We start from the raw sequence: 22,492 nt of genomic DNA, 5'->3' as shown, positions 1-22,492 counted from the left end.
TATTGTATATAATGTACACGTCAATAAAGCTATTTTTGTTTGTTTGTTTGAGACAGAGTTTTGCTCTTAGCGCGATCTCAGCTCACTGTAACCTCTGCCTCTCAGGTTCAAGTGATTCACCTGCTTCAGCCTCACAAGTAGCTGGGATTACAGGCATGCGCAACCATGCCCGGCTAATTTTGTGTTTTTTACTAGAGACAGGGTTTCTCCATGTTGGTCAGGCTTGTCTTGAACTCCCCACCTCAGGTAGTCTGCCTGCCTCGGGCTCCCAAAATGCTGGGATTACAGGCATGAACCACCGCACCTGGCCAATAAAGCTATTTAAAAAAAATTTTTTAAGCCTTCACTTATAATCAGTTACATATACATACCTCTAATTGTTGCTGTTCCATTTTCGTCAATAAAAATTTGGAGTAGATATTGCTTTTTTCAAGCAAATGTTGAAGTCGACGGTACCGAATTTCTGTCGACTCTCTATCCCAAGACATGCGAGCCTATCCAAAGAGAAAATTTCCATAATTACTAATACTTTCTGACATACATTAATTTTTTTGGCATGAAGTTTAATAAAAATGGCTAAAAGAACATTTTTCAAACCAAACAAATTCTTTTTCAAACCAAACGAACTCTTTTTCAAACCAAAAACTAGAACAAATAACTGAAAAAAAAAAACCAGTTCTTGGGTTCAACAGGCAATCTGGTAGATGTAGTTTAAATATCAAAATATTGTAATTTCGAATACTGAACACATGACTTTGATTTCCAGCATCTATTGAGTTGGAAGGTCCGTTAAAATACATTTGAAGGCCGAGCACAGTGGTTCACGCCTGTAATCTCACCATTTTGAGAGGCCAAGGTGGGCAGACCACTTGAAGCCAGGAGTTCAAGACCAGCCTGGCCAACATGATGAAACCCCAACTCTACTGAAAAAACAAAAATTAGCTGGGCAGTAGTGGCATGTGCCTGTAATCCCAGCTACTCGGGAGGCTGAGGCAGGAGAATTGCTTGAACTCAGGGGGCAGAGGTTGCAGTGAGCCAAAATCATGCCACTGCATTCCAGCCTGAGTGAGAGAGCAAGACTCCATCTCAAACACAAAACAAATCATATATAAAATTAAAAGGCAGAAAATTTTAATTCAAATTAAATTTAAGATTTTTTTTTTTTTTTTTACAAAAAACAAGCGCTCACCACGACACCCAGCTAATTTTTTGTACTTTTAGTAGAAAGGGGTTTCACCATGTTGGTCATGCTGGTCCCAAACTCCTGATCTCAGGTGATCTGCCCACCTTCACTTACCAAAGTGCTGAAATTACAGGCATGAGCCACCGCGCCCAGCCAAATTTCATTTTTTAAACAATCAAATGCTATTAAAAAAAAAAATCTCTACATACCATTTTATTTGAAAGAACATTAGAATTACAAAAATAAAATCTCTCACTGGCCACATTAGAACATCTATTTTTAGAATTTAAAAACTGAGGCCGGGCACGGTGGCTTACACCTGTAATCCCAGCACTTTGGGAGGCAAGGCCAGTGGATCACCTGGAGTCAGAAGTTTGAGACCAGCCTGGCCAACACAGTGAGACCCCTCTCTCTACTAAAAATGCAAAAATTAGCCAGGCATTGTCGTGCATGCCTGTAGTCTCAGCTACTCAGGAGGCCAAGGCAATAGAAATGCTTGAACCCAGGAGGCGGAGGCTGCAGTGAGCCGAGATGACACCACTGCACTCCAGCCTGGGTAATAGAATGAGAACAGCTGTTTTCAATCTTAATATTAAGTGTGTAATTGGCTAAAACACTGATGCTGTGGTTCTCTGTTATTACACTGTCTTGTTACGTACAGAAAAGGAAAATTTTTGATTATTTTTTGCATTTGACCCTCATAAAAAGTGATTGCCTAGGTGACACTGGAAAATTCTAAAAAAAGTTTTCAGAGTCTCTCCCTATTTGAGATTAATAAACAAGTTAATTTGGATATCACATTTTAGAAAACTACTACCAATACAGTTCATCCTAACAATCAAAACAGATATCTAGCCAAGATTAGCACCCCTACATCCCTTTTTTTTAAGGCAGGGCCTCACACTGTTGCCTAGGCTGGAGTGCAGTGGTGCAATTGTATATTACTGCAGCCTCAAAATCTCATGCTCAAAACACCCTCCCACTTCAGTCTCCCAAACAGTTGGGACTACAGGCGGATGCCACCACGCCCTGTTAATTTTTGTATTTTTTTTTTTTTTTTTTTTTACAGAGATAGAGTGTCACCATATTACTCAAGCAGGTCTTCAACTCCTAAATTCAAGAGTTTTGTCTGCCATGTCCTCCCAAAGTACTAGGATTAAAGGCATGTGCCACCATGCCCAACCAAGATCACCAATTTTGTGACATCAATCCAGCCTAGTAAATCAAAAAACATGTACTGCAACAATTGGAGAAGTCAGACTTCAGGAAATGGATGAGATCTGAGCTGTCTGAAGGATAGATAAATGAGAGCAGAAGAACTCAAGTTTTGCCAGTTACTGTAAAAGTTCCTGCATTAAGCAACACTGGCCTCAGCAACAGCATTAAGAATCACACTTAAGTAACTTTAGAATTAAAAAGACCTGGGGCCGGGCGCGGTGGCTCAAGCCTGTAATCCCAGCACTTTGGGAGGCCGAGGCGGGTGGATCACGAGGTCAAGAGATCGAGACCATCCTGGTCAACATGGTGAAACCCCGTCTCCACTAAAAATACAAAACATTAGCTGGGCATGGTGGCGCGTGCCTGTAATCCCAGCTACTCAGGAGGCTGAGGCAGAAGAATTGCCTGAACCCAGGAGGCGGAGGTTGCGGTGAGCTGAGATCGCGCCATTGCACTCCAGCCTGGGTAACAAGAGCGAAACTCCGTCTCAAAAAAAAAAAAGAATTAAAAAGACCTTTATAGATTAGGTAGTAAACTATCTTAAAAAGATCTTTATAGATTAGGTAGTACACTATCTTTCATTTTATACAGTCTAGACCAGGCGTCCCCAAACTACGCCATATGCGGCCCCCTGAGGCCATTTATCCGGCCCTCCGCCCACACTTCAGGAAGGGGCACCTCTTTCATTGGTGGTCAGTGAGAGAAGCACAGTATGTGGCGGCCCTCCAATGGTCTGAGGGACAGTGAACTGGCCCCCTGTGTAAAAAGTTTGGGGATGCCTGGGTTAGACAAACTGTTGACTTGAAGAGTTTAGTGGCAGATTTTTAGTATTTTGCTTTTTCAACTAAGCCAATTCCCCTACTTTTCAACAAGTATCAATGAAAACACAAAAACAAAGTCAACCAATAAAATCTAACTGCCCCTTTCCCCAGTAATTGGTGGTTTAAACTTAGAGGAAAGTAGCTGAGAGTTTAAAGTATGTTTGAAATAGGGGCTATGAGTTCACTTTTACACTCTAAATGATGTCCAAGCCCTTGGATAGTTTCGCTGCTTCTGCTTGTCAGTATCTCTAAGACATCATTTGATACTGGCTTATATTTTCCTAGATATTACATCATCACTGTCGGTTTCTTTCAAAATGTATCTTTTTTTTTGAGATGGAGTCCTGCTTTGTTGCCCAGGCTGGAGTGCAGTGGCACAATCTCGGCTCACTACAACCTCCACCTCCATGGTTCAAGCAATTCTCTGCCTCAGCCTCCCGAGTACCTGGGATTACAATCACCCGCCACCACGCCTAGCCATTTTTTTTTAGTATTTTTAGTAGAGAGAGGGTTTCAGCGTGTTAGCCAGGCTAGTCTTGAACTCCTGACCTCGTAATCCACCCACCTCAGCCTCCCAAAGTGCTGGGATTATAGGCATGAGCCACTGCACCAGCCTCAAAACATATTTGTATTACAAAATCAGTGGCAACAGTAAGATTCTAAGAAGGAACCTAAGAAAAGTAATGCATTACAGAAAATTAAATGTCAAAAAATATATAAATCACCCATAATCACACCAACATAGACAATTCTTAACATCTTGAACTCAATTTTAAGTTCTTTTAGAACAGCACTTCTTTTACTATAACCAATATACTACTGTGATTACAATATGCAAGATGAGGTGAATATTATAAACAGGGAGATGAAAATTATTTAGGTGATATATGGATTCTTAAATTTTTAAGTTTTAAAATTTAAGTTCAGTTAAAATAATGTAGATTTAACTTAGATATTTAACTTAAAATAACTTAGATATTTAACTTAAAATAACTTAGATATTTAACTTAAAATAAAATTCTGTACAGGATTTAACTTAAATCCATGCTGGCCAATTTTTAAATTTTTCGTAGAGATGGGGTTCCACCATGTTGCCCAGGCTAGTCTTAACTCCTGGGCTCAAGTGATCCGCCCCACCTCAGCTTCCCAAAATTCTGGGATTACAGGCATGAGGCACCACACCTGGCCAGCACATATTTTTAAAATAACTAAATACTTGCCTGGTGGTCCTGGGAAAAAAAAATTTTTTCTTTTAAAAAAACCCCAACAAATCACTAAACCTTTAAGATGCCATCATGGAACAATAATATACAATTAATATTAGAATAATACCATAAAAGTGATTAATCCTTAAACTTGGTCTTCTGTATTTCAAAATATTTCTATCATTGTTTTTTCTTTGATTTATCAATTTCATTATTATTTTATGGTAAACTGCAACTCCATCTATTGAAAGCAGTTAAGTGCCTGACTACACCACATGAGTAGGCCAATGGACACTGAGGGTAGAAATTCCTCATTATCTACCCCATTATCTCTCCCAGGAACAGTATCAGATTTTTTACTGGGGGGGTGGTGGCAGGAGTTCTATTTAAACCTACACATATTATGATCATTTCACCTCTCCAAGGAATCTCCTGACTCCAACCTTTCCCCCTCCTCCACTTCACAGGCATTATCGGTATTCAAATCTCCTAGACTAACAATGACTTCTTTTAAAGGAAAATGCATGTGAAAAGTCAAAGAAAATAACGGTAGCAAATGAATGTCAAAGTCATTTTCTAGGCTCCTCAAGACCCTTAGGATTTCCTAAAGCCAAATAAATGCTTCTAATTAAGAAACTTAAGCTAGCTCTTTCTCTCTTAAGTACTTCTAAATACATGCCCATAAATACTGTATTCTCCCAAAAGAAAAGGAATCTCTATCTTTGCATAGTGAATTCTTTAGCCCCCAAAGACTTGTTTGTTAATCTCAAATAAGAAGAGACTCTGAAAATGTTTCTTAGAATTTTCTAGTGTCACCTAGGCAATCACTTTTTAGGAGGGTCAAGTGCAAAAAATAATCAAAAACTTTCCTAATCTGTACCTAACAAGATAATGTAATAACATGGAACCACAAGACCAATGTTTTAGCGAATTACATACACACTTACATGATTGAAAACAGCTACATAATTTTTTTTTTGAGATGGGAGTCTCACTCTGTCACCCAAGCTGGAGTGCAGTGGTGCTATCTCAGCAGTTCAAGCAATTCTTCTGCCTCAGCCTCCTGGCATGCAGAGACTACAGGCATGCACCACCATGCCTGGCTAATTTTTGTATTTTCAGTAGAGACGGGGTTTCATCACGTTGGCCAAGCTGGTCTCAAACTCCTAACCTCAGGTGATCCACCCACCTCGGCCTTTCCAAAGTGTTGGGATGACAAGTGTGAGCCACCACGCCCAGCCATGAAAACAGCTATATACTTTTTCAGTGGAAGGACTGAACAAAGATTAAAAATTACTCTTTAGTTACTATGATGCCTAACTATTAAATTCAGGACTGACTGCAAAATGTTTGTTCATAAGCTTAAAAGTAGCAGGTCGCCGGGCGCGGTGGCTCAAGCCTGTAATCCCAGCACTTTGGGAGGCCGAGGCGGGTGGATCACAAGGTCAAGAGATAAAGACCATCCTGGTCAACATGGTGAAACCCCGTCTCTACTAAAAATACAAAAAAATTAGCTGGGCATGGCGGCACGTGCCTGTAAACCCAGCTACTCAGGAGGCTGAGGCAGGAGAATTGCCTGAACCCAGGAGGTGGAGGTTGCGGTGAGCCGAGATCGCGCCATTGCACTCCAGCCTGGGTAACAAAAGTGAAACTCCATCTCAAAAAAAAAAAAAAAGTAGCAGGTCATTTGACTCCTGGTTTATCTCATCAGCAAATATATACAATACTACATACTTGACTTATCTTTATAAATGTGAAGTATTTCTTCCCTTGAACTAATAATGCCTTCTGAAAATGTATTCTTGTCATATTTCCGACATACCTTTCTTTAAATGCATTTCCCTACCCAACACTCATCATGAGTATATGAAGAAACAAGATAAACCTGAAGACACATTACTCAAGACAAAATTATCATATCCCTCTTAGACCTCTTCAGTTGATTCCATTCTGGGCACTTGCCCCAGAATTTGTACTTTGCAATTCACCTGTTATATACCTAATAAGTATATTTATTATATGTATATAATCTTGTATATTATAAAATACTATTTCATCATCATTAGCCATTCAATAAGCATTTACTGATTGCCTACTATGTACCAGGTGCAAAGCCTACAGAAACGAAACAGGAAGTGATGTACCCTCAAGAAACAAAGTGAGGAAGAATCAAAAAGTTATATGAAGTACTTATCATTACTTATTTGATCATGGTAAATTCTGTGTAATAAAGTACAACGAAAATTCAAAGAATGGGAAAAGGTAGTTCAAGTCAGACCTTCCAATTCTATTAATTCACATCTACCCTGAAGCAAAAAGTATCCGTGTGACTTAAAAGAAAATTTGTTAATGTACTACCTTAACTGGTTATAGTCAACCAGAGATCACCAGTAATAACAGAACGAGTATTACTGGAGTGAAAGTATACCATGGTAGTTTAAAAATTTGCATTCTAGAACTACATGGCCTACAATGGAATGTTTGTTCTGCCATTTACTTACTGTAGCACCCAAACAACCTCCCTGTGCCTCAGTTTCCTCATCTGTAAAATCTAAAAGAGTCTATTTAAAAGTCTTACTTAAACTAGTAAGTCTGATAGCAGTAATAGTAATGAGCATCTGCTTCACAGAATAGTTGAGGATTCAATCAGTAAATACATACAAAGCATTCAAAACAATGCATGCCTCATAATAAATGTTCATGAAGTATTAACAATGCTGACAAAAAACTTATTGTTGATAGAAAATAGCCTCTATCTTTTGGGGCTGCATTATTTTTGGGGGTGCATTATTTTGGGGGTGCATTATTTTCCAACTTAAGTAGTTTTATGAGTTAATATTAATAAGAACAGAAATTCTGGAGGTAGCCCAAGTTCAAGGTGTCGACACTTACTGTGTGCCCTTCTCCCTCAATTTCTTCATTTGTAAATGGAGATATCAAAAAATAACCTCTATCATAAAATCGGTAAAGTTTAATAAATTAACAAAGCACAAGAAAACCACCTATTAAGAGTCAGCCATCATTCTTTTTCTTGCATATGAATCAAGCAGCAGGGTGGAAGTTTAAACAAGAATATTTCAGGTTAAAAACTGCTTTTACTTATCTACAAAATACTCTCTACAAGAAAACTACAGCAACTTGTCATTGAAAAACTACACCACATTTTTAGTTTAAGAATCTTATGCAGCAATACACAAGCCATGAAACCAAAAGGAAAACAAACAGCAAGCTTATCACTTAGGTGGAAAACAGCACTACACTAAAAGGTAATCATTAGACTTGGATTCCAGCCCAGCCTTTGATTGATGCTAACTTCTCCTGCCCTCAGTCTAGTACATTACTTCTGCAGGTTTTAGCGATTCGTGTTTGCCATCAGACGTACATTTACGGCAATCTTCAAAGGAAATAAGGATGACAAAGGAAAAAAAAATCAATATCGACTTCGACTTTTCATGGCTAAACATGCAATACGAAACGATCACTTAAAAGAGATGGGACTACCAAGACTACATCTCACAGAAACACAACAAAGCAGGTGCGAAAGGCTTCTCAAAGGCAGTATCTGCAGACATACAAAATGACAAGTAACAAAGCTGTGTTCATTCAAGTTTATGAAAAAGCCCACCAAATAGGAAAGCAAAAAACACAAACCACACCTCCGGGTTAAAGCCGAGGATACCACCGGCTTTCACGACGGAGAACCTGATGCCTAAATTACCTTTTCCAGCATCTTCCGCTCTCTCTCTAGTCCAGCAGCTTCGAGCTGTTCTTCCTCTTCTAGCATGGCTGGGGTAATCACGGCAGTGTCTAATTGTTCAACCATTTCTGGAGTTTGTGAGCCTGAGGAGGAGAAGGCTTTCAAATTGCAGTTTTAAAAAAATTACTAACTACTCAACGCCAACATTTACACAGCCTTTCTCCCACCCGAGACGCACTGGAGCAAAAGCCGAAGCCGCCGGGGACGCCAGCATCACCTCTCAGGCACGCGAGGTCTTCACAACGTCTACAAGTTGCCTGGACCAATTTACAACTCGAGATGCTCAGAAAATGAAGTGTCGTGTGTGAAATCTGCTCCGGCTTGCTAACGTGTGCGATTCCGGGGTGTCCTCCACCCACCGTTGCAGTTTCCCTACCCTCTCTTCCTCCTGAGTCCCGGCACAGGGTCGGCTCCCTCCCCTAAGCTCCGCCGCAGCCTCCATGCTTGCCCACCTCAGCCCCTCACGCCGCCGCCCGCACCGGAAAGAAGGTTCTCCTGACTCACCGCCGCTGCCCGCGGGCCGTTCCGCTGGCATGCCTGGACACTCACCCGGGAGCCGGGTCCCCTCCTCTCAGAGTCTGCAATGCAGCGAGCTAATATCTCACAGCAGCTCCTGGCCCAGCCTCCTCGCCAAATCCCCCGCCAGGGAAAAAAAGCGCGCTTCTCCTTCGCGGGAAAATCCTGTCATCTCGCGATACCTTAAATTCCCCGCCTGCCCTCCAGTCCCGCTGCGCGAGATTTGGCGCAGCTTTCTGTTTTCGTGAAGACCGGCTTGCGGCCACCGTCAGCGTTTATTTGAACCTCTGTCGGGAGGAAACTGGGTTCTGCTGCCGAACTCAGCCTGTAACTATCCTGTGAGATTGGGCTAGGCGGCCGGCCGTGAAGGACCCAGTTTCCTCTCAGAGCTCATGGTTCCAAACTACGCAATTACAGTTATAATACGGCGCCTTCCCACGCTGGCTGCTGTGATTGCGCTCCCCAAACCCGTGATCCTGTAGGTGGAGACTTGTGCGTATCCGCACAAGGATGTCAGAAACATTTCTATAGAGCCAGCCTCGCCCCACCGGCAGCACGCGGCTCACACCTTCGGTGAAAATCCCGGAAATGGCCCAGAGGAGGGCTCCTTTGTGGGTGGGACGGGTGAGAAAAGGAACAGGAAATTAAGATTATGACTGGGTTGAAGAAAGCCGTTTAGGATAAGGGAGAGCTGAAAGCAGTGATGGACCAGGCAGAGTGGCCAGCAGAAGGGAAGATTTAGGGAACCAAGCAGCATTCATTCATTTGAGTGGGCACTGAAGGAAGGAGCGGGGCTTTTCTTGTCCCTGGGTTTCATTTCAGCTTTCAACTCCTCCTTTTCTTATCTGCATTCCTTTTCAGCTATTTCCTTTATCTCCCTCTCCAGGGCCCTCTTTACCACCTCTAATTTCTTAGGATTTATGGCATTAAATATACCTGTCATGTAATCACCTGTTTCCTTCATTTTGACTCTCACAACTTTGTATGATTGTGTCTGCAAAATTTAAGAATTTACCGGCTGGGCACAGTGACTCATGCCTGTAATCCCAGCACTTTGGGAGGCCAAGGCGGGTGGATCACGAGGTCAGGAGTTCAAGATCAGCCTGGTCAAGATGGTGAAACCCCCGTCTCTACTAAAAATACAAAAATTAACTGACCGTGGTTGCAGGCACCTGTAATCCCAGCTACTCGAGAGTCTGAAGCCGGAGAACCGCTTGAACCCAGTCGGCAGAGGTTGCAGTGAGCCGAGATAGCGCCACGGCACTCCAGCTTGGGCGAAAGTAAGACTTCGTAAAAAAAAAGAAAGCCGGGAGCGGTGGCTCAAGCCTGTAATCCCAGCACTTTGGGAGGCCGAGGCGGGTGGATCACAAGGTCAAGAGATCGAGACCATCCTGGTCAACATGGTGAAACCCCGTCTCTACTAAAAATACAAAAAATTAGCTGGGCATGGTGGTGCGTGCCTGTAATCCCAGCTACTCAGGAGTCTGAGGCAGGAGAATTGCCTGAACCCAGGAAGTGGAGGTTGCGGTGAGCCAAGATCGCACCATTGCACTCCAGCCTGGGTAACAAGAGCAAAACTCTGTCTCAAAAAAAAAAAAAAAAAAAAAACGGCCGGGCACGGTGGCTCAAGCCTATAATCCCAGCACTTTGGGAGGCCGAGGCAGGTGGATCACAAGGTCGAGAGATCAAGACCATCCTGGTCAACATGGTGAAACCCCGTCTCTACTAAAGATACAAAAAATTAGCTGGGCATGGTGGCACGTGCCTGTAATCCCAGCTACTCAGGAGGCTGAAGCAGGAGAATTGCCTGAACCCAGGAGGCGGAGGTTGCGGTGAGCTGAGATCGCGCCATTGCACTCCAGCCGGGGTAACAAGAGCGAAACTCCGTCTCAAAAAACAAAACAAAACAAAACAAAACTTCATACTGAGATGGAGCAGGGGGACCCTCCTTCTCTAGGGGCCTGTGGGCCCTCCAACCATGGGAATAAAGGAAAATCTCGAGTTCTTCAAAGGAAATTCTAGGAACCTAGCTAGCCCTGAGAAGCAAATAAGCAACTTGATAAAGAAGAAGGTAATAGTAGCCTAAAACAACAGCCAAGGAAGTTAGAGTCAGATGTTTGGTTCCTCTATAAAAACTAAAAATAATATCTTAACATATGTCTCTGAGTTGTTTTTTAGAAACCCCAAGCCCCACCAAACACATCTGCTGGCACTCTGTTGCCTCATTTGTTCTAAATTTATTCCTGACGGGCCTGAAGGAGGTCGCACACACAAGCAGAGCTAGCATTCTTTTCTGCTGATCCCAAATTTTTATTTTTTAATTTTTAAAAATTGAGATGGAGTCTCACTATGTTGCCCAGGCTGGTCTCAAACTCCTGGGCTCAAGCCATCCTCTCACTCAGCCTCCCAAGTCAAAGGGAAAAATTTTGAGATTACAGGCACACACTACCACACTCAGCTCCCCAAATTTTTAGACAAAGCTTCACCTCCTGAATTAACTGCAAATCAGAAAACCTTTTAATTCATCTATGACCTCTTCCACAAGCCCCCCTCCCCCACCCTTTGAGATGCCTCACCATTTTGGTCAGAACAATGCATAGACTCCATGTATTAATTGACTACTTAGCCTGTATTTCTGCTTTCCTGAAATTTACCCCTGTCTTTAAAAATCCTTACCTGCAAGCCATCAGGGAGTTTGGGTTTTATGTATGAGCTGCCCCAATTCCTACAGCTGCAAAAACACAGTGTGGATGTCTTGTCTTCCTGAGCCAGGCAAGTGGACCGCAGTTCAATTCTATAACAGTACCTTACCTTAAATGGTACAATTTGAAGCCCTCCAATCAGACCCTGCCAAGCCAACATTCCAAAATCTTTTCCCTTGCTCTCGGATCCCTTAAAATTAGCCCTAGAACCCAAATCAGGGAGACAGACTTGAGCCCACTCCTGTCTCCTTGCTGACCACTTGCAATAAAGCCTTTCTTTTCTCAAAGGCAGGTGCCATAGTTACTGGCTTTTTTGTGCAATGGACAGTGAGCCCATTTGCTTGATAACATTTTTACTCCTAGTTCATTCAATATTATTTCAAGATAAAATGTCACCTCTATTAATAGCTACTCTAAATCCTGTCTCCTTCTAATCTAAAACATAGCTATCAATTTTATTCTATTTAAGATTTGCTTTAAAAGCCGGGTGCAATAGCTCATGCCTTTAATGCCAGCACTTTGGGAAGCCGAGGGGGTGTATCATTTGAGGTGAGGAGTTTGAGACCAGCCTGACCAACATGGAGAAACCCTGTCTCTACTAAAAATACTAAAAAATGTGGCTGGGCATGGTGGCACACACCTGTAATCCCAGCTACTCGGGAGGCTGAGGCAGGAGAATCACCTGAACCCAGGAGGCAGAGGTTGTGGTGAGCCAATATTACATCACAGCACTCCAGCCTGGGCAACAAGAGTGAAACTCTGTCTCAAAAAAAAAAGAAAAAAGATTTGCTTTGTTTTGTTTTGAGACAGTCTTGCTCTGTTGCCCAGGCTAGAGTGCAGTGGCACAATCATAGCTCCCTGCAAACACAAATTCCTGGGCTCAAGTGATCCTCCCACATCAGCCTCCTGAGCAGCTAGGTCTACAGGTGCATACCACTACACCCAGCTAATTTTTTAAAATTTTCTGTAGAGACAGGGTCTTGTTATGTTGCTCAGGCTGGTCTTGCATTCCTGGGCTCAAGGGATCCTCCTGCCTTGAACTCCCAGAGTATAAAATTACAGGTATGCCAGAGTATGAAATTACATGCATGGGCCACTGTAACCTCTACTTAAGATTTTTGACCTTCATCAACCTATCCTCCAAAATTTCTTTCCCTTTGACTTTTGAAACACTGCTTTTTATGGGGTTTTTCCCTAATACATTGAAAACTCTTTCCTTGTTCTTTTGAATTCTGATATCGTTTGGCTGTGTCCCCATCCAAATCTCATCTTGAATTGCAGCTTCCATAATTCCCACATGTTGTGGGAGTGACCCAGTGAGAGATCATTGAATCATGGGGGCAGCTGTCTCCATACTATTCTTGTAGTAGTTAAGTCTCACAAGATTGAGAACAGATGGTTTTAGAAAGGGAAATCCCTTTCACTTGATTCTCTTTCTCTCTCTTGCCTGCCACCAAATAAAATGTGCTTTTCACCTTCTGCCTTCTGCCGTGATTGTAAGGCCTTCCCAGCCGCATGGAACTGTGAGTCCCTTAAACCTCTTTTTCTTTATAAACTACCCAGTCTTGGGTATGTCTTTATTGGGAGCGTGAAAATGGACTAATACAAATTAAATTGCAGCCCACCTCCCCAGGTATTACCTCCAATCATTTTTTCTCTAGAAACTTTGTTCTTTGCATCTTCTGCTCTACAGGCGAGAAGGGAGAGGGGAGAGGGGAAAGAAAGGAAAGGCGAAGGGAAAAGGGGGAGAGGGAATGAATTTGTCCAAAAACAAATTAGATGGAGTTCAAGAAAATCTCATCTGATTTTCAAAGAACAGACATCTCAACTAACATCTGGTCCCACACTTGCTAATAAAAGTGCATTGGTGCATTTCCTGGCACGCCTTTGCCATCATGCAAACTCTCCCTTCAAAGTGGCTGTGAAAACTCTTGTTCATTCACTTTTATTTAAGGGCCTATGTTTATTTTGTTTTCTTCTTCTTTTTTTCTAATGCCTCCTGATTAAAAAGAATGGATAAGAACTACTATTGATATAACAGGGTGACTATAGTCAATAAAAACTTAACTGTACATTTTTAGATAAGGAGTATAATTGGATGGTTTCTAACTCAAAGGATATATGCTTGAAGGGATGGATATCCCATTTTCCATGATGTGTTTATTTCACAGTGTATGCCTGTATCAAAACACCTCATGTAGCCGGGCGCGGTGGCTCAAGCCTGTAATCCCAGCACTTTGGGAGGCCGAGGCGGGTGGATCACGAGGTCGAGAGATCGAGACCATCCTGGTCAACATGGTGAAACCCCGTCTCTACTAAAAATACAAAAAATTAGCTGGGCATGGTGGCTCGTGCCTGTAATCCCAGCTACTCAGGAGGCTGAGGAAGGAAAATTGCTTGAATCCAGGAGGCGAAGGTTGCGGTGAGCCGAGATCACGCCATTGCACTCCAGCCTGGGTAACAAGAGCGAAACTCCGTCTCAACAACAACAACAACAACAACAACAAAAAACCTCATGTACCCCATCAATATATATATACCTACTATGTACCCACAAAAATTAAAAATAAAATTAAAATACCTCCTGGATGCCAGAAAGTATTATAGGAGCTATATAGCAATGAACTAGACAGACTAAATCCCTGTTGATATGGAACTCACATTCCAGGAGTTGGGGATGAAAAGGGAGAATTTTAGATTGGTAATCAGGTGTCTGAAGAAGTGACAAACACTTAAGCAGAGAACCAAAGGCCAAGAAGCTAGCTAGCCTGGGGGAAGAGCAATCCAAGCAGAAACTACACAGGTACAGAGTAAAGCAGGAATACACTTGTTCATGTTTGAGTATCAGAGAGAAGGCCAGTATAACTGAAGCCAAATTGGCAAGGGGGAGTGGAACAAAAAGCCAGAGGTAGACCCTCCAGATGAGGCACTGGGGATTTTCTTCTAAGGAAGATGTTATAATTCACTTTTCCCTACTCACACAAAATGTCTTTCTCTTATAGAATCCTTTTCATACTAATGGCATAACCATCCACCCAGTCATAGAAGTCAAAACAAAACAAAACCCAGCTCCCTCTTGTTACAGTAGATGGCCCCACTTCTGGCCTGTCTCACAAAGGAAATGATAGCTACAAGACAGAATTCCCCTTTCAGCTTGCCAACATCAAATTTACAAACCCATGTGCATCCTGAATACCTTTATCACTCTCTCATCTTGTGTTTTGGATCCAACTCCCTGCTGCCTATTCAGAAATTATTTTAGATTAGAAATCATTATTCCCTCTTTTTAAGAGATAAAATCTCACTCTGTCACCCAGGCTGGAGTGCAGTGGTATCATCATAGCTCACTGTAACCTTTAATTCCTGAACTCAAGGGATCCTCCCACCGCAGCCTCCAAGTAGCTGGGATTATAGGTGTGAGTCACTGCACCCAGCTGGAACCTCCTTTTTCCCTACCAACTATTTAGTCAGTTCTCTCATCCCCTTTAAAGCTTACTTTTATAATTATCTACACTAGCAGTGTTTAATTCCTTGCCTCCCACTGATTTTTCAACCCTCTGATTGCAACAGTCAGCATACTCCGGAGTAGCCCACTAAGGTTTAATGACTTCCACGTTGCCAAGTTTAATTGACTTCTCTCAGTTCTTATTTCAACCTCATTGCAACGTAACATTGTTAATCACTCCTTTATGGAAACAGTCTTCTCCGTTGTCTTTTCTGACCCCACATCCTCTTGATATTCCTATTCCTGACTTTCACTAGTTCATTCTCTTCTACCCAACCTTTACATGTTTAAGTTTCTGAGTGAACCAAAAACAGTATCTGTAATAGAAAAAAATTTTAAATGAAAAGCTAAGTTCAGTGAGGAATGGACCAAAATAAAAACAATCCAATTACCCATATCTACTGTAGGGTAGTGCCATGCACAATTTTGGGTACTAGCACTTCAGTAGTAAATAAGACAGAGTTTATACTGTAGTGGAAAAAATAGACAGTGCTATAAAACAATGTCAGTTGGTGATATGTAATAGAAACTATAAAGAAATATGCAGAGTAAGATCACGAGAATAGTGGATAGATGTTTAAAGTCTTCTGAAGAAGTGACCTTAAGCAGTGATATAAAGTATAAGCCATACAAAGACCTAGACAAAAAACAATTGAGGGAAGAAAGACCTCAGGTGGATAGAAGGCTGATAAATTGAAAAATGGCAGTAAGTCCATTGTGTCTACCGTAGAATGTTTATAAATTGTAGCTGAAATTGGAAAGATGGGCAGTGACCAGATCAGTTAGGACCATGTAGACCAGGATAAAGAGTATGGATTTTTATTATGAGGAATGCCATTAGAGAATCTTGAGAAAAGAAATGATAGGAATTGATTTACACTTTTTTTTTTTTTTTTTTTTTTTTTTTTTTTTTGAGATGGAGTCTTGCTCTGTCACCCAAGCTGGAGTGCAGTGTGTGCAATCTTGGCTCACTGCAACCTCCGCCTCCTGAGTTCAAGTGATTCTCCTGCCTCAGCCTCCAGACTAACTGGGATTACAGGTGCCCACCATCACATCCCACTAGTTTTTGTATTTTTAGTAGAGATAGGTTTTCACTAGGTTGGTCAGGCTGCTTTGGAACTCCTGACTTCAAGTGATCCACCCACCTCAGTCTCCCAAAGTGCTGGGATTACAGGTATGAGCCACAATGCCCAGCTGATCGACACTGTTAAAAAGATAATAAAACATGTAATCTAATTTAAAATTTCATAAAATGTGTTTACTTTTCAAGGGCTCACATAAGAGGCTTTTTTGTTTCCTAACTTCCCACAATATATTTTTTAAATGTTTTTGAGATAGGGTCTCTGTTGCCCAGGCTGGAATCCAGTGGTGCTCAGTGTAGCCCCAACCTCCCAGGCTCACATGATCTCCTACCTCAGCCTTCCAAGTAGCTGGTACTACAGGCACATGCTACCATGCCCAGATAATTTATAAATTTTTTGTAGAGATGGTCTCACTATGTTTCCCAGGCTGATCTGGAGTTCCTCAGATCAAGTGATGCCCCTGTCTCAGCCTCCCAAAGTGCTAGGATCACAGACATGAGCCACCATGCCCAGCTGTGACCAGAAGTTGAAGCTTTACTTTCTGCTTTTTTTTGTTTTGTTTTTGTTTTGTTTTGTTTTTTGAGACAAGAGTTTCACTCTTGTTACCCAGGCTGGAGTGCAATGGCGTGATCTCGGCTCACCGCAACCTCCGCCTCCTGGGCTCAGACAATTCTCCTGCCTCAGCCTCCTGAGTAGCTGGGATTACAGGCATGTGCCACCATGCCCAGCTAATTTTCTTTTTTTTTTTTTTTTTGTATTTTTAGTAGAGACGGGGTTTCACCATGTTGACCAGGATGGTCTCGATCTCTCGACCTCGTGATCCACCCACCTCGGCCTCCCAAAGTGCTGGGATTACAGGCTTGAGCCACCGCGCCTGGCCTTTTTTTTTTTTTTTTTTTTTTTTTTTTTTGAGACAGAGTTTTGCTCTCGTTACCCAGGCTGGAGTGCAATGGCGCGATCTCAGCTCACTGCAACCTCCGCCTCCTGGGTTCAAGCAATTCTCCTGCCTCATCCTCCTGAGTAGCTGTGATTACAGGCACGTGCTACCATGCCCAGCTAATATTTTTTGTATTTTTAGTAAAGACAGGGTTTCACCATGTTGACCAGGATGGTCTCAATCTCTTGTCCTTGTGATCCACCCGCCTCGGCCTCCCAAAGTACTGGGATTACAGGCTTGAGCCACCGCGCCCGGCTACTTTCTGCTTTTATATCATTGCATACAGCATTATGCCTGAAGATGAAAAATGAAAACGTTGACTCACTGTTGACAATTTTATATACTCTTTCAAGTCTATATTCATTTATCAATTATATATTTATTATAAAAATGATTTTTCAAATACATTGTCATAGTACAAAAGTCATTTCACTTTAAGTTTAATAAAGTTATTATCATTTACATAAATGTTTAAATGAAACACTTTCATAATATAATTTTAAGTCAAATTTCCTTCCTGGTGTTTATTAGAAAATAAATCAAGTCTACAAAATAAAATGCACATAAGTAAATTCTCCTTAACTGAGATCAAGGAATGATCAATATGAACAGTAGAATATCTGGAAAGAAAGAAAATTTTGGAATTTCCCAAGCCTTAAAACTTTATGTAGCCTAACAAAATATTAAGAGGGAGTGCTTGGCAATAATCAGGGCTTAAGAAATATAATGTATTAATTCAAATTTCCCGCTTTTGCAATTACACTCTCACTAAGCAAACTTATATATATATATATATATTTTTTTTTTTTTTTTTTTTTTTTGAGACAGAGTTTCGCTCTTGTTACCCAGGCTGGAGTGCAATGGTGCGATCTCGGCTCACCGCAACCTCCGCCTCCTGGGTTCAGGCAATTCTCCTGCCTCAGCCTCCTGAGTAGCTGGGATTACAGGCACGTGCCACCATGCCCAGTTGATTTTTTTGTATTTTTAATAGAGACAGGGTTTCACCATGTTGACCAGGATGGTCTCGATCTCTTGACCTCGTGATCCACCCGCCTCGGCCTCCCAAAGTGCTGTGATTACAGGCTTGAGCCATCGCGCCCGGCCGCAAACAATATTTTTAAAGGGCAGGGCTTTCTCTGGAATGGCTCGTTTCCCTGAAATATTGGATTTCATTTTAGTTTTTATACATGTTGTAAAGCAGTGAGTTCTAATTACTGAGGTTTTATTACAGTTGAGAATTCACATTTTAGACAATGCTTGTCAAACAGCAAACTAATATGATTCAATACAAAAATAACATTTTTTTCTCTCAGAAGACTGTTTTCTGATACTGTTAATTAGTCATGACAAATTTTAATATAACTTACTGTCCAATGCTACCTCATACTTTTTTTGACTCTTTTTTTTATACTAGTCCCTGGTGTCTGAAAACCCTCTTGGAATATAATTTTACCTTATCCAAACAAAAACATAAAATAAAAAAATCAAAATAAATCATATGACATTATGAAGTAAGATAAATTACTTCATGATTATCTGCTTTAGAATTATACCATTCAGTAGTGTAGACTCTAAAGAGTTGACTGGCCTAGGTCAAAATAACAGTTCCTAAGCTACACGGAAGCTATTATCCTGAAGTCGAGATACTGAAAATGTCAATGTCCTTTTGCAAATGCTACCTAATTTTATAAAGTCAAACAAATATACTCAAAGGTCACAAATGCAAAAGACATCAGCAAAAGCTGACTTTAGAAAACTATGTGAGTTACTGGAGTCTTCTAACAGCATTTTTTTTCCCAACAGAATTTAAATAATGCAATGTAGACCTGGACTAAAAGAACATTAAGTAAGAAACATATATATATTGAGTAGACAAACAAATGAAACATCATGTTAAATTTCACATTATCTTGAGTATATAAGGAAAAGTTTTTTTTTTGAAAATACACTTTAACAACAACAACAAAAACTGCCATATATTGACCATGGAAATTATCACATATTTCCTACATACTAGGCTCAAGCAAAGATACAGTACAATATTTTAGCTGCCAGTACTGCCAGTCTCAAAAGACTGAAGGCCTAGTGCATTCCGTGGAAGACAAATTTGGCCAACAAAAACAAAAAGTGTTTCCTTTTTGTTCTTGAGATGCAGTTAAATAAAACAGATATCCCCAAAGTAATGAAGACTCACTTCAAGTAATTACTCTGCTTACCAGTTTTATTTACACAGTAATTGTTATGAGTGGTTTTTAGTGAATTCCTTGTATTTACATTTTATATACACGTTTATACTTGAAAGGTAAAGAAAACTGTACAATAATAAAAAAAAATAAGAAAAAGAAACACAGTAACTTAGTTCCGACTGAGGAAACAAATACATACAAGTATGATTAAATTTAGGCAGGTAGTATAACCTGAATGAGATTACTGCTAGAGGTTGTATTTCCTCTATTAGGGACATCAACACCAAGTAAGTAGTTAGTGGAGTTAAAAGGTCATTCTAAAACCTACTAAGACCACAGCCACTCCTTCAATATTTTATTATACTACCAGTTTCCACTAAGTAAGTTCCTATAATAGCAGTTATCTTTTGAGGGGTCTTCTAGTAGTCCCTAGGCTAGAATGACCCACAGGGTAAAAATACATGGGCAGCCTAGGGTCCCAAACTCCTAAAGAGGCAGTCACTACACTAACAAGGATCACAGGCTTGTTAGTTTGAAAACTATATACCACTAACAGAAACAGTGTGCTTAAGTGTTGTTTCAAACCAAACTGCAACATAAAAACACACTATACATCTAACCAAATGGCATGTTATATAGACATCACTCATAACACTCAGGTGATTTAGTTTAGGTTCAAATTTAAATGTAATAGGACAATAGCAATATGTCATTAGAGATCAGAGATCTCTATTAATCAGATACAGCCTTGCCACCACCTAAAGATGTGTTCACTGCCTCATGTATGGCTCTAGTAGCAGCTCTGAAAGCCAATGCATTCAATCTTGGAGGGACAATGTCAATTGTTCTGACATTGCTGTTGGCTACATTTAAACAACTCTATAATATGGTACTAGAGCTCAAGAAATACATCAAGCCAAATTATGCTGTTCAGACCTCCCAGGGGAAACATGTTCCCTGGACAGCACCTGACTGGGAAAAGGCTGCTAATGTTGACATAAAATGCAAAATAGTAAAAGCAGCATTTTCCCTAATTTACTATTCAGCGAGAAAGCCAAACAGAAACCCAATGCCGCTCATTGTGAAGAAGTTCAATGCTCTATTTTCTGCAGTTAAGTCAGGCATACCACCTCCTTCATCTGACGAGGATCCTGCTCTGGACTTCAAGGAAACATACACCTCGTTAGCAGTTCAAGAACGCAACATAAAAATAATTCATGCTCTGTTTCAACTGGAGGGTCATGACACTGTAGGGCCCATAAGCAAAGTGTTCATACGTCAATTTAATTTAAGCTCATATCTACCTTTTGGAAATGACTCCCTATGTTTCAATGAAAGAATTCATCAAAGAATGATACAATCATACAGCACTACTTCCTGGAGTCGGCAGGGAAATCATGCATTTCTTGGTGATTGAGAGAAGGCTGATCCAAGAACACAGTGAAGAGATGTTCCCATTCCTCAAAGTATTTTGCCTCCGTGGGCATGAGGATTTAGCACCTGCTAAGTTCTCAAACCTATGCAAAGTGGCCAATGGGAGGAAGCGGAAGTTGGATAACTCATTCAGAGGCTATCAATCTTCCAAAGAGTCACTAACTAGATCAGTCACTAGCTGATAATGAGGTAGGTGAGGCAGTATCAAGATCTTCCTTGAAGAAAGCAATGATGAGTAAAAAAGATGAGGATGGGTTACAGGCAGCAGTTAGTGTAACATGTGAAGAGATTAGGATGGCATTGATAGATAAAGGAAGCAATAACCAGACTATCTCCTCACACAGCTTCTTCAGGCAATTGAATCAAGAGATAGGATGTAGACTTAGGAAAAAAAATAACATTATCTTTTTCTTTTACTCTTATTTCTACTGATTAGAAAAATTATGCATAGTGTTTTACAAGTCATAGATTCAGCTACATATTAGACTTCAAATTTCAAACTGGAGTTAACAAATTTTGTTTCTATAGACAGTGGAAGAATTGTAACTAAAAAAATATAAAATCTTGCCAAGTAGCATGCTATTTAAGAACTCTCAGGATTCACTACTTTTTACTCTTATAACTGAGAAACTTCATAAGTTTCTGGACTTACTCTCAAAGTCAAGTCTTCAATCCACTGAAGTGCAAAGAACTTTCCTTCTACCAGTTATAGTTTTCTTAATGTCAAGTTATTAGATGAATAATTTGTTAGACTAGAACCAGAACAGCTACAATTCTGAGTGACAGAAATTCCTAAGGAAGACAACAAATTTCCCTTAAAAAAAAAAAAAAATGGACACAGTACTGTGGAAAAACATTTAAACAAACAATAAACAACGACCCACCAACATTTCCAGTTCCTAGATAACTCACATTTACCCCAACTTATGAATGAAGATAAATGACACCTTCAGTGACTTAGGTAATTTACAACCAATTTGTTTACTACTGGTCTATAATATCTTCAAAAGTTCAAAACTGGAAACAATGTCTGTACTATAGTACTTTGGAGGGTAGCAGTAGTACTTAACAATCCTGTTCTAACCTCCAGAGTATCTTTGTGGTAACTGTTACAAAAGAAAAGATGTAAAAATTTGAAGTTATCTCCAAAGCTGTTTTAAAAATTTATTGCATTAAACTGTTTATTCCAAATTGCAGAGTATAAACTCACCATTTAAACTTTTTTCTTTGAAAAATGACTCTACCTACAAAATAACATTTTATTAATACTGTCAATAAGTTACTTATTTCATTTACTTCAGCCATAAAATCTAAAATCAGCAGTTTTCCACCTCTTGATTCTTTTAGGTATCTCCAACATTTTCTTCCATGCCTTTTATATAGGAAACAAAAAACCTTTATCTAAAAACCACCTTTTATATGTCAATTCATCTGTCAATTTTGAAGACTAGCTTTTCAAAGCAGGACTACTGTTCTTGTCTCCTTCTTTAATATCCTTCATTACAGATGCAAAGACCTGAAAATTATATAAAATAAAGATTAATCCTCAAAAACTACTACCCAGATTAAAGAGATTTAAATAACTACAGTTTATAAACCTAAAAAAGCTTTATTATACTTAATTCTGTCCCCTCAAAGTGTGCCATTCTCAAATCCCCTTTATTTTTCAATGTTTTTCTAATCATGAAATATGATTAGATTTCAATTTTTAACAATTGCCAAATATTCTGAAATTACTATTTGGTAACATAACATTTTCTAAACCAATAAAACTGCAAATTTAATAATGCCATTTGTTTATATCATTCCTGGATTGAGTGATACTGCTATCCTTTTATGTCACTTAACTTAGATTGCCAATACTTTTACTTTCTTAACAAGACTAAGCATCTAAAAGCCAGGGCCATACATTATATATTCTTTCAACTACTAATCCTAGTACACAG

General features: G+C 40.3%; 3 protein-coding genes across 8 annotated transcripts in view; 1 reads left to right on the top strand and 2 right to left on the bottom strand.

Moving 5' to 3' along the window:
• Nucleotides 1-9,288, bottom strand: part of HELLS (helicase, lymphoid specific) — a 61,538-nt gene extending 52,250 nt beyond the window's left edge. For 2 of the 4 annotated variants that reach the window (XM_039465355.2, XM_074382607.1), the window contains exons 1-3: nt 8,689-9,278; nt 8,146-8,267; nt 372-494 (exon numbers count right to left, since the gene is read on the bottom strand). In XM_039465355.2, the coding sequence (XP_039321289.1) occupies nt 372-494; nt 8,146-8,267; nt 8,689-8,719 (276 nt within the window). In that variant the 5' untranslated portion in view covers nt 8,720-9,278. Of the gene's footprint in view, nt 1-371; nt 495-8,145; nt 8,268-8,688 lie in introns of all 4 variants that reach the window. The other 2 variants (XM_074382608.1, XM_074382606.1) reach the window with 2 other exon arrangements.
• Nucleotides 3,424-5,731, top strand: LOC141580690 (zinc finger protein ENSP00000375192-like). The gene is made up of 4 exons (XM_074383171.1): nt 3,424-3,464; nt 3,559-3,632; nt 3,730-3,755; nt 5,504-5,731. Exons 1-4 carry the CDS (start codon nt 3,424-3,426, stop codon nt 5,729-5,731), a joined length of 369 nt encoding a protein of 122 aa, XP_074239272.1.
• Nucleotides 9,289-16,162: 6,874 nt separating the features above from the next.
• TBC1D12 (TBC1 domain family member 12) overlaps nt 16,163-22,492 on the bottom strand; it is a 124,710-nt gene continuing 118,380 nt past the window's right edge. For all 3 annotated transcript variants that reach the window (XM_039465331.2, XM_039465332.2, XM_074382605.1), the window contains one exon: nt 16,163-22,062. In XM_039465331.2, the coding sequence (XP_039321265.1) occupies nt 21,994-22,062 (69 nt within the window). In that variant the 3' untranslated portion in view covers nt 16,163-21,993. The remainder of the gene's footprint in view (nt 22,063-22,492) is intronic.

Source organism: Saimiri boliviensis, chromosome 12 (genome assembly GCF_048565385.1).
Source record: "Saimiri boliviensis isolate mSaiBol1 chromosome 12, mSaiBol1.pri, whole genome shotgun sequence".
NCBI classification, from domain to species: Eukaryota; Metazoa; Chordata; class Mammalia; order Primates; family Cebidae; genus Saimiri; species Saimiri boliviensis.
The sequence above is the reverse complement of the archived record's forward strand: the minus strand, read 5'-3'. Positions and strand labels throughout refer to the sequence as shown.